The 12,790-nt window shown below is 39.2% G+C and overlaps 1 protein-coding gene across 1 annotated transcript; it reads right to left on the bottom strand.

Moving 5' to 3' along the window:
• Positions 1-843: 843 nt before the first annotated feature.
• Positions 844-12,370, bottom strand: fhl1b (four and a half LIM domains 1b). The gene is made up of 6 exons (XM_028595198.1): positions 12,267-12,370; positions 4,480-4,659; positions 4,192-4,366; positions 3,483-3,652; positions 3,177-3,363; positions 844-1,694 (listed from the first exon to the last, which is right to left on the bottom strand). Exons 2-6 carry the CDS (start codon positions 4,633-4,635, stop codon positions 1,543-1,545), a joined length of 840 nt encoding a protein of 279 aa, XP_028450999.1. The 5' UTR covers positions 4,636-4,659; positions 12,267-12,370; the 3' UTR covers positions 844-1,542.
• Positions 12,371-12,790: the final 420 nt, after the last annotated feature.

Raw genomic sequence — 12,790 nt, 5'->3', positions numbered from 1 at the left:
GTTTGCTGTTTGTCAGCACGGACCCTTAAAATCAATGTTTAATCAAATGAAACAAATGTAATGTTCAGTTTTTCAAGGTTTATTTCATTTTAGCAACACATCAAGGCATACAGTTTGCATATATTCAATTTCATATTTAAATTTCCTCTTTCCTTGAAGGGAAATTGGTTAAGAAAAGTGCATATAAGTTTACTTACTCAAAACATACAATAAGCATAACAACCCCTTGGACATGAGCAATTACAAATATAGATATTTCGATTTAAAAACACTTTTGTCATAGGAAAATATTACCTTTCAAAAATAGAAAAAAACAAGTAGACATTAAGGCAATTAATATAAGCAGTCATTCTGTGCTAAAATATGATAAAAATACAATTGAAACGACTTTAAAAAGCACATGGTACCCTCTAGCTTTATGCTAACACGTTAGCATACATTGTGTTGAATGTCAGAGTTGACTCTCACAGCCATCAGCTCATGAGAAAATCTGTGTTGGGTAGAAAAAATGTGCCCTTTTCAAAATAAAAATGTTCATAGGACCTGAAGATTCATGTCATTAGATCTACTTTTGGTATTTTAGCAATGTAATGTATTCATCTGCTGCTCATTTATTTTAGCTGTAGTTGGCTGATTGTGTTTTTATATTTGATGCAGTCTTGTATAAAGTACTTGAAAGCAATACTTGAGTAAAAGGACAAGTATCTTACCAGAAAAGGACTTTGGTAGAAGTTAAAGTCTCTTTTTAGAATATTACTTGAGTAAAAGTCTTAAAGTATCTGATATTTATTGTACTTAAGTATCAAAAGTAATTTTCTGATAATAAATATATACGTATTAGAAGTAAAAGTTTAAAAAAACTTTGATTATGAACTTTATGGCCAAAGGCGTGTAACGTTATCTTCATCACCACTGTCGTCGGGGTGGTCATCATCTGTTACCTGGCGACAAACAGGCATTAGGTCACTAACTGGAATGGAGCGTGCATTATCTTGGCAATTTAGGATACCGATTTTATTTTGTAGTAACGAGTAACTAAGATGCTTAGGGGAAATGTAGTGGAGTAAAAGTAAACCTTTTATGTAGGAAATGTAGTGGGGTAAAAGTTAAAGTTTCCGGAAACATAAATAACGAAGTAAAGTACAGATACGTGAAAATTCTACTTAAGTACAGTAGTGAAGTATTTGTACTTTGTTACATTACAACACTGATTTTATGTGATACAAGCCTCCTACAGGAAACCAGACTTGCATACTATTTATCTTTCGAGGACTTGTAGGACACAGCTAGTCACTACCATCACTCAGCACAGTGTATGTTTTTGTGTTAGCATGCAGCATCGGAGCAAATGATCAACAGTGGACACAAATGACATTTTGGTCCCAATGTTTCTATCACTTCATGGGTAATCTCCCAAAAACTCACACTTAGTAGTTAATAGAATATTGAAATGGGGACTCTAACCCTTCATGTAAAAATAAAGAAACAAAAAGACAATACGACTATAAACCACTGTTGACCCAATGACCAGGCTCTTCATCACTACTTGTTGCCACAGTCGGCGCAGAGGATGTCTTTCCCCTTGGCTACGAAGCGCTTGTTGGACAGACTGAGGGAGCATCTCTTACAGTTGAAGCAGTATTCATGCCAGGAGCTGCCCTCATAGTTCACCACATTCACTCCTTTACCAAAACCTGAGAGGAAAGGAGAGGAGAGGAGAGGACAGTTAGAATTTATTCCAACCTCTGACATTTATTTTATCCTATATTAACATTTGAGGGCTGGGTCCTTGCATTCAGGTGTACCTTCCCTTTTATATACATTTCCATCATTGATTTTGCCTTATTTGTAAAGTCAGGAGATATAATGTGACCAAGTTTTTGCATCAGTTACTGGTAAATATCTTGTTTTTGTTAGCAGCCTAAATACTGTATGTGTTGGTCACAAAGTAAATGGAAGGTTATGGATATATTTGCCATTAACCTGGTACAATATTTGCCACTTGCACTTGTAAATATAAACTGAGGTGTTGTTGAAGTTAACCCGGTTCATAGTACAGCTTCTTGTCCCAGATTACTACTTAGTAAATCAATCAATTTTATTTGCCAGATAAAATTGCACTTGCCACTTTAACATGTGATATCATCAAAGATCTCTGGGAATAGTAGTCTCAAACTCTTGATGGGCTACAACTTAAAAACAGTGCACAGATAAATTCTTGAAGACTAGGGTTGAGTATCGTTTGGGTTTTTTCTGATACCGGTGATAAGCGGTGCCGGTGCCTGAACCAAAATATATATATAATATATTTATATATATATAAAAAGGAGCACAAAACAACAGTTGGCGACATTAAAAGAGAGGCTTGTTTGTGCTAAGGCCATATGGTATAAATTAAATGATTGATTAATAATGTAATAACAATAACTTATAACAATGACTTATTTCACCAGTAAATTGCTGGTAAACAACAAAAACAAGCACCAGATGGGAAAAGGGTATTTTACAATAACTTAAAATGCACCACAAGGCTGGCGAGTATCAAGTGAACGCACCGTCTGTGTGTTGTTTTTACGACAACGGCAGCTGTGGACTGTTACGTCCCGGTGTTGGAATCCTCTTCAGGGAAATACAGTCACACTTTACACTTAACGTAAGCTGTCAGCATTTTAACCATTGTGTTTAACCCAGCTACTAGCTAACGGTAACTTAGCGTCCTGTGCAGCAATGCTGAAAAAAAATTAAAGAGTCAGGCACCGAAATTTCCGTTCTTATTCGGCCTCGTTAATATTTTTTTTTTTACCTCAACCTCACACCAGATAAAGACTTGCGTACCCCCTGTGATCTTTGCCGCCCCCTTAAGGGGTGCCCGGACCCCAGGTTGGGAACCACTGCCCTACTGGCACTGCGTTTCGGTACCCAACCCTATTGAAGACAGTCTTTGCCCGAAAGCTTGCCTCAGTAAATGGAGACTGAACATATTGCAGTGCGAGGATGCTTTTATTTTACTATTTCTGGATTAGTAAATGACTAGCATCAAATATTTTTTAATACAATGTTAAAAAGAAAAATGCCGATGATTGTGTGCATATTTTCAAGCCACTGTATCTATCCCTGTCACTGCTTTTCATCTGTATTTTATGTTAACATTATCTTCAGTTGAAAGTGAAAGCAACCTGTGATGGGGTTTTGGCAGCCGCTGCATTTCTTTGCCACGGAGCTCTTGTAGCAGTCGACACAGAAGACCTGGTCCTGGTGGTTGGTGAAACTTGACCCTGCTAGAGGTTTTGAGCACGAGCTGCACACAAAGCAGTGGCTGTGCCACGGCTGGTCCTGGTAGTTCAATCCTCCAGAGGTTATAGCCTGAAGACATATAGACCAGAAGAGCTAAATGTATGGATAGTGAATATTGTTGCTGTTGTTGATCCTGTTGCTTTTAGGCAGAATGATGGAGGTATCGTTTCCTGTTTGAAAAGAATTACCTTTTTGCAGCAGACGCAGTGTTTGGCGAACTTCTTGTCATAGCAGGGGCTACAGTAAACGTCACTTCCTTTGGAGAGGAAACTCAGCGATCCTATTGTTCGTTTACAGTTAAAACAGGTAAAACATTCATCGTGCCAGGAGTTCCCTTTGTACTCCACACTCTCTGTACCTGTAAAAGATCAGAGAAGAGTAGATGCTACTGCAGAGAAACCGATAGTGAGGAAGTACAATCAGCAGTCTGTCAATGCAGTTAAATCTCAGTAGGATAATGTAAATCAGTACAGGATTATTAAATATTGCACAGCAAAAATCCTTTTCTTTACTAATGGGCCAATGTTCTAAAACTCCTCCAACACAGTGCTTTTCTGCTAACTGTACAAACTAGGGCTGCTGCCTCTTAGTCGATTAGTCGACTAATCGGTCGTTTTGGTCAACTTAGATTTCTTTAGTCAATTAGTCATGTTTTATGCTTTTTTCATGCTGAACGACTTATTTCCAAGAAACATATGAGCACATCTCTGGTAAACACAAGAATTAAAGTGGTGCTTTTGCATGACTCTTTGCGGAGAAACTCAGATTTACAGATCTGTCGATTAAATCAACTAATCGATTAGTCGATACAATTGAATGAGTGTTAGTCGACTAAGAATTTCTTCAATCGAGCACAGCCCTAGTACAAACTCAGGGTTTGCAGGTCATCAGTCTTACCAGCCAGTATTGCTTTATAGCAGCCATGGCAGCGTGGAGCATCCTCTCTGGAGCAGCACTTCCCACACATGATGCGGTCATCCTTGGTGCTGAAGGGCTCCTTAGCCAGAGGCTTGTAACACTTCACACAACGGAAACACTCCTCATGCCAGTAGCGGCCCTTATGGCTGAGCTCCTGATGGAGGAAGTACGTTTTAATGAGAGGTACAGTATGTGGATGGACAAACTGGACACTGGACAGACCTGGTAAGAAATGCACGCATAAAACTCCAAACTGACAATGCACACCTTTGATTCGACAGGGATGGGTCGATGGCACTCGGCGCAGGAATTGGCGCAGAACTTGGTGTGGCAGCGGACGCACACCGGCCTGCCTTCGTTGCGGACGAACCTCTTCCCCGCAAGATCCTCCCGACAATAGAAACAGTGCGAGCTCTCTGCCATCGTCACTCCAAGAGAGACTCACAACTAGGACAAATACACCAAGAAGAAAAGGAAAGGAAAAATCCTGCTCATCATAAAGTCATGTAGAAATCAAGTTAAAATGATGCCGATTTAATGGTGGCAACTCGCAATTATTTTCAGATTTGTTTAGTCTATAAAATGTCAAAAAATGCTCTCTAAAATTTCCGCAAGGTTTCATTTTTAAGAAGCTTGTTTTGCCCAACCAAATTCAAAAGTTTTCGCATCTTGATCACAACCAAGTATTTCATTATTAAAGAATGCTACTCAAAATCACCACATAGAGGCGCTGTTGATCCACTTAGTCTGGCTGAAGAGAAAGAACAAGGTGTCAAATTAAACTAACCCTTTTGATATTTGCTGCTGAATTTTGCTGATGAAATGCCTTTCATACTCCACTCTGACACAAGTGGCATTGAAATATTTGTTTTGTGTAAAAGCAGAGCAACCAGGTGTACATACCGGTGTTTCTGTGTGTCCAGCTGTGTGGTTGCATATGTGCATAGCATTCACATTAGAGTGTTTATGTACTCTGTGTGTGATATGTTCCTCCTTACTGATGCATCTTATCTCTACCTGATAAAACTAAAACCTCATACAATTGATAACTTTGTGAATGAAGCTCGATGGCTGATTTGAGAGGCACACAAAATGACAAAAAGTACAAATTTGAATCCTGTAATCTGATAATGTAAAAGAAAAACTTATTTAATGTTTTCAGGTTCTGGTATTTTACATACACCTACATGTCAAAGTCATTATTTTGCTCACTGTGCTGTAAGTTGACTTGTTTAAAGGGTGATAGTTTGTCTGCATAATTACCATTACCATTACCATTACCATTATTTTCAATACTACGGAAATTTTGCTTACAGTATATGACTTCTCTACCCAGTAAGATTTTGAACCAAGCAAAGGGTCTGCATTCTTCTCATTGCTGTCCACCTTCAAGTTAAATTAAGTTAAAAAACTGGATTTTGCCTGATTATCCAATTTGTCTCTTAAGCATCCTTATGTAACATCCTAGTCCAAACTATAATAGTCCAAAATATCCCTTTCCCTAAAATGCAACACTCTTAAACTTCCTAAACATAGAATCCAAAATCACCATGTTGATCACCAAATGAGCTGAGATTACAGGGTTGGGATTTCAGCTGGTCAAAAATACAGGATATGATGGCAAAATGATGGCTTCACAACGCACAGTAAGTAAGGGATGGCTAAAGTCTGTTCATTCAGTTATTTCTCACATCAAGTTCATGCTGGCTGACCATGAGGAATTCTTCTAAACTGCTGCTGCGTGTGTGTATGGCTGCACAGTGAACACATGAAGGAATGCCTCCCTAGGAAACCAACAAAACCACAAACTATAGCGTTCACCTCCTGGTTGGAGCGGCTTGTCAGCACAGATTCAAGTTCTGGTTTTGGCACAGGAACGGTGTTACCACGAGTTTAGGCTGCATTCACAAACACTCAAATCCTTCCTTTGCTTGTGACTTTCTGAGCAAAATTACCAATTCCTTTTTTTATAGGCGAGGGCCGGCATATACTGGTTTGTTAATGGTAATACCCATTCTGATGCTTTTGGAAGGGAAACCCAACAAGTAGCAATTATGGTGAAAGGTGGATAGAGGCAGTAGATCCTGTACCATGATCTTTATATCAAGGACTTTGTACTACAAGTTGTTCTAGTTTTAAAATCCCACCACTAGACTTTTTAGTTTTAAACTAGAAATCATTATGTAAAGGTTTTTAGGCTGTGGAAGGATGGTAGGCCACTGAAATTAGAGTCATGACCTTCATATTTGTCCCAGTAGTCTTGCCTTTTTTTGGACTCCTAACAGCTTTTTAACAACATGCTGTCTGTCGTGCCGATATTCAAAACAAGACCAAGCCAGTCCATGCTGTGCAGCTGTACTTGGGCATGTCGTGCTTTCAGCTAAATGCTAACATCTGCATGATAACATGCTCACAAAGGACAATGCTAACATGCTGGTACTAGTAGGAATAACAACATTAACAATGTTCACCATCTAGTATGTTAGCATGCTAACATTTGCTGTTAGAAAACTAATGAAATCCATCAGCTGAAGGTAATGAATGTCATTAGTTTTGCAGTTATCAGTCAAATCACAATCTGAGACAGTGAACAAACCACAAATGAGGATCCATAAATGTCTTTTTAATTAAACCCTTTAAAGGGTAAATAAACTATTAATGGGGGAGATAAATTCATACCAGTAGATGATAGCACAACTTACAGTTAATGAAAGATACCTTAGACTTAAGATATTTTGTTTCCAAGGCTGCTGTTTGACAGAGATATGTGGCTGAGGTTAAAGGTGCTACTGTTCATAAAGTTGATTAAATAACTTCTTTTGTGGTTTTGTCTCCTCAACAGACAATAAAGCTACAAACTGACACTGACATCATGTGGCGTGGACATACATCTTCCTTTCAGTGACCTGCTAGTTCATAACTTAATAGAAAAACCAGCAGCCGGTTTATTTGTTGACTGGGTGAGGCTACTCATCCATCTCCAGTGGAGGACAGCAGGTCCGGCCATCCAAAGGCCAGGTCTGGTATTTACCTGTTAGCTTCTATTTCACTTCCTGACTCTTCCTAAACTAATAAGAATTAATATGTCATTTTATGTTCCTCACTTTTCTTGGTCCTCCTCAAAACTGGACTGGCAAACTTGGTAGAGATACTGTGCATGTAGTCCACAGCTACATGAAGTACTGTGTAGCTTTAAGGCTGTAGAGCAGGCAATAATAATGTCTGGCTACCACCATCGTGAAAATGTTATCTGATGGGAGGCAAACAATGGCTGACAGGAAGCGAGCCAGTATCCACACAGGTGTGGGGGAAAATAAATCAGGTTTCACTGACGTCAGACGGCTCCGAGGACAGTGTTTCTACATGCCTTTACTTTGTTTCCCTGCAATAAATATTCTCGCTGTGTCATGGCACGGCAGCATATACATCATTTTCTTGTATCCAAGCTGCCAATACAAAACCATCTGTTTGTTTGCCATGGAAACAGTTAAATGTGAAATAAAGAGTTGGAAGCCGGCGCTGCAGCCAAGGACAACTCTGTGTGTGTATTAATCACATGGGGACTTGCCTCCCATTTGGGGACAAAACCCTGGGTCCCACAGGGTAAACCATTACATTATCGAGTGAATACTTGGTTTTTGGTTCACGTTGAGGGTCGAGGTAAGGCATGTAGTGGTTATGGTTAAAGGATAAGACTGGTGTTATTCTATATTTTTCTTTCTGTCAACAAATCAACTCAAACAGAAGTAAAATGTGCATTGCTGGAGACTAGTCACATATAAATCCATTACACTGTATGTGGGATTGACTTAAAATAAACTACAGTGTTTGTGTTTATGTGCATAGTCATGCAGTCTGCAGCCACTTGATTTATCTATCATTTTTGCTCTTTCTGTCCTTTCCCACCAGCCACCTGACTGTAACAATTAGAGCTGTGGTTAAAACGCAAGAGGTGACATCATGCCATGTGGATGAGAGGAAAATCATGCACATGGGGAATGTGTGTGTGAGAGAGAGAGAGAGAGAGAGAGAGAGAGAGAACAAACTAAAACTAATGGTGTGTATTATGTTGGAGTGTCTGCTTGTACCCACCGTGTGTGTGTGTGTGTGTGTGTGTGTGTGTGTGTGTGTGTGTGTGTGTGTGTTGGCATGAGCTTATCGCTGAAGAATGTAGCGGAAAACTGAGAAACAGGAAGTGTAGTTGGCACAATCCAAATACATACACACACACTCACCCATACATGGCCATTACCCATGTTCACATTATCTCATTAATGTCTAAAAGATTGATGTACAATAAGTCTGAATATATGTTCAATTTCAGTGTGATCTGCAGGTGTGACCTCTACTTAATGCAGACTTGGGTCTTTGGAAACTTTCTGACTCTTTAATCATTGACTTGGTGTGGCAGCCAGTAGAACATGTCTATTAATGGGACTTCCTGGTGGTTTAAAAAAAGATCAGGGTTGTAACTGTGAATGTACAAAATATTCACCTAAAATGCATCTTCATCCTGAGCTGCAATCCAAATCTGAGCTCTTTTAATGCTTAAAAATGTCTCTTTAACTTGTCCTCTCTTCATCTACATTTCCTCCTATAGTATTTGTAATGTAGATTTTAAATTAGGAATAAATAAGCTGTAGGCTATTGGTTCTTACTTCACTTCACACAAGTGTAAAACTCAGTGATCATCATTAACATCCTGTGCATGCATATTATTACCTTGTAAAGCAGACACAGAACAACATTAACGTTTGTTTCTGGCCACTTGATTTTTATTCAATGTACTTTTAGCTCTGCGTTGGTCTCCACCAACTCCTGAGGGAAATATGTCACTGGAGAGAGCGATGACAGAGCCAAACGGTAAAGTTTGCAACTCTAAACCCAAAATGATCAGCTGAAAGACACTAAAAAGATCTAAGGCAGGCGTGTCAACTCAACTTCACTAAGGGCCACACTAGAAAATGAGAATCACATCAAATGCCAGACGTAGAGTTTATTGCTTTTATGTCATGGGAAAAGTCAAATATCTTTGACTGTATTATTGCATGTCTCATATAGTCTTCTCACTTACAGTTTGGTCGACAAAAATGTCAGAGAAAATGCCAAAAACGTTTGGAAAAAGCATAGAAAAAAAAAAGTGACAAAAGGTAGGTGGGCAAAAATGTATTGTGAACATGAATGTATATAGGGGCTGGATCAGCATATTAGCAAGGGGCCGGATTTGGCCCGCGGGCCTTGAGTTTGACACGTGTGATCTAAGGGAACTGTACAGGGAAGTAATTATTATCTGTCATTTGATCCATTATTTATGTAAAAATTATTGATTAGAGCAGCTTTAAAGATCACTGTAATCATGGCCCAAGTGCAGCAACATTGAGCACCACCCGATTCCAGTCATACCATCTCAAAAATAAATATACAATATCAGTGTTTGAAACGGAACAGCGAGTTCAGCTAAACATTTGCACTCCACATCAGCCTACAAAGTAAGATAATTGTTTTCTTTGGCTCTGGTGAGGCACATTCCAGACAGTGGAATAAAGCCCAACAAAATACAACAAATCGTAGTCGCGTAGAACAAGGTCGAAGAAACGCAACATGTCCCACTACAACAGGAGATACGTGATGGTTTTACCAGAAGCTGCTGGTTAGCTGTACTTTAACCTGCCTCGCTTTGTCTGTTCTGTTTTTTTCTCTTTTCATCCGAGTTACACACTACTTCTGTTCTCTCCTCTCAGTTCTTGATTTAGTAACTGAGATGTCTTTCAGAACAGATCAGCTGTGTGTGTGTGTGTGCGTGTGCGTGCACGCTCCCCATATTGGCACCTCAACAGTCCTGTTGTAACACTACTGAAGGTCCGATGCTAATGGTAACATTTAATGTTAAAATTATCTAATGGGACATTTGAGCCTTCAGTGCTGTCTTGAGGGCATGTTTGCATCCAAAATCTCCCTTCATAAATCTCCAACCAACAAAATCCTTGCAAATCTCAGTTTCTAACCATTCTCCCAGATTCTGATCTAAATGTCAGTGACCACACCAAACTGTTACTTGAATGCCAAACATGACTATTTCTGTATACAAATTATATATATTTCCTTCAGGGAACATTAGATCATTTACCATCAATTTAACTGTTAACCAACAAGGCTGAATGAGCTCACAAATGGCTGCCAAATTAAAGGAAAAACCAACATACTCTAGTGTCTTAGTAAGATGTTGGGCCACCACGAGTCTCCAGAATAACTTCTATATTCCTGATTTTGCAAGTCTCTTTAACTCTACTGAAGCGATGAAACACTATTTTTACAAAATATATTTGCTCATTTGGTGTTTTGACTATGGTGTTGGGGAGTAAGTCTAACATGGTGCTCCAAAAACGGACAACTCAGGGTGGCAACAGGACTCCATGAAGTCACTGCTGCCAGCCAAGAAATGGTTCCCCCATATAAAACCTCAACTTGCCGTTTTTTAGACTTTGGTTTTGTATAGATTTAACAAATGAGATATAACGTGTTAATAGGTGATCTTAAGAGGTGCTATTAAGTGGATTTTTTTTGTTGCCTTTAGACATACCCAGGCTAGCTGTTTCCTCCTTCCAATCTTTATGCTAAGATAAGATAACAAACTTATTCTTTAAATCTAAACATATCTGTAAAATTTCGCCCTCATGTTGTCAAAGCACCAAAACTGCAGAACTCCATTAATACTCTACTAAAAATATGGAGTTTACCATTGGGGATCGATGAAAAGAAAAACGTAGCGTCTGACTCACATTTACATTCTATCCTTTTAAAATCACAACATGCAAAACACAACAGGGAGTTACCATGCCATGAAGTCGGACAAACTGCATTAAGTTTTACTAGCCAGTGATGTATTTTATAGGACTGGGCAATTTCTTTAACATGCAGGCATTTGGCTGCTGTGTGTGTGTGTGTGTGTGTGTGTGTGTGTGTGTGTGTGTGTGTGTGTGTGTGTGTGTGTGTGTGTGGCAGCAAAAGGTCAGTCACACTTATGTGTCTTGGTTTACTTACTGTCTGTGTTTGTGTGTTTGTGCATGCTGTGTTTTTTGTAATACTGCCAGTACTTCCATATGACTGTTAAAATCAGCCTACATTTAGTAGCCTATGTCCATATTCTACTCCCGTTGTAACATCTGTGACAGGATGTTTCCTTCTGTAATCTTACTGGAAAAAGTCTCCTTCCCCTTTCAGTCTTGTTTTTTTTGTTTTGTTTTTTTGTCGGTTACTTAACAGAAAAATTACCTTTTTTAAATCAATTTATGAATACAGGATGCAGTCACAGAATCTACCATTTGTGTGTGTGTGTGTGTGTGTGTGTGTGTGTGTATCCTGAATTTACTTCACAACTGCTTATAATACCCGTAGAGCCAACACTGAAGCCATATGCATCACTTACATGGATATAAACACACAGGACAATGAAAATAGTTTGTTTGAAAAGTACAGGAATTTTAATTGACCTCTGTGATGCTTTTTTTTTTTAGCTTCAGCGGTTCCATCACTAAGTGAAAAAAGAAGACTTCCTAACTGGAAACAGATTTCAGGAGCAGCCCAGGCTTCCACAAGTCAGCATGTAACTTTAGCTCTCACACACACACACACACACACACACACACACACACACACACACACACACACACACACACACACACACACACACACACACACACACACACACACACACACACTCTTACGGAGACAGACAGACAGACAGCCAACGCCCCAGACAGACTTGTAAGTGAAATGTATGAACTCATAAAATGTGAGAGGAAGGGAGTTACATGCTACTGTACAATTGTTAGTGGGACATACTGTAAAGGTGATCGGCCATTAAAATCGATAACTTTACAATAATCACATATTAACTGGACTAATACAAGATAAAAGTGTCTTATAACTGCATGCTCAAGTGCAAACTACAAAACAGCCCTGCAGTAACTGATTTCTCTAAAAACAAGTTTCAGAACAAGGACGTTTGGTTAGACCGTGTCGAGTAAATAAACAGCGGTGCTCAGCCAGCTTACCGGGTTCACGGTGATGACTGCGGTGTGGATGAGCGGTGCTCTCTCAACTGCGTGGAAGCAGCGGAACTCCGCTTAACGAGACCCTCACACGTTTTAAGTACTGCCGGCTGCGTCAAGCTAGACACAAACAACAGAGTTCTGTTGATGTTTTACTTTCAAAATAAAAGAGTAACTGCGACGTTCGAAAAGAAGCGGAGTGAGTTTACCTTCAAAATAAAAGTAAATGTGACGTTTACGCACCAGTTTAAAAAAAAAAGTGTTTGTAGGCCTACCAATGACTGTAAATATTAATTAAAATACAGTCTATGGTGTGTACGCGCTAAAAGACAGCAGCCTCGTTTTACTAGCCAATTTGTATTAATGCGAGTTACCAGCACATGTTTAATAGTTCTTGCCAGCATAATTTGAGGTAAAGTAAGCATGCAGAAATGGAGCATGAACATTCATCTTTGACTTTGACCTTGGAAATGGTACAAAAAACAACTCAATGTCCACTTACTAACTTTTTATGCAGCTTTCAATTG

This window comes from Perca flavescens, chromosome 13 (genome assembly GCF_004354835.1).
Source record: "Perca flavescens isolate YP-PL-M2 chromosome 13, PFLA_1.0, whole genome shotgun sequence".
Classification (NCBI taxonomy): domain Eukaryota; kingdom Metazoa; phylum Chordata; class Actinopteri; order Perciformes; family Percidae; genus Perca; species Perca flavescens.
The sequence above is the reverse complement of the archived record's forward strand: the minus strand, read 5'-3'. Positions and strand labels throughout refer to the sequence as shown.

Coding starts and splice junctions, on each gene's coding strand:
- fhl1b (XM_028595198.1), bottom strand. CDS start 4,635: ATGGCAGAGAGCTCGCACTGTTTCTATTGTCGGGAGGATCTTGCGGGG. Junction 3,364..3,482: donor ACTGCGTCTGCTGCAAAAAG/GTAATTCTTTTC, acceptor ATATGTCTTCAG/GCTATAACCTCTGGAGGATT. Junction 1,695..3,176: donor CTGCCAAAACCCCATCACAG/GTTGCTTTCACT, acceptor CTTTCCTCTCAG/GTTTTGGTAAAGGAGTGAAT.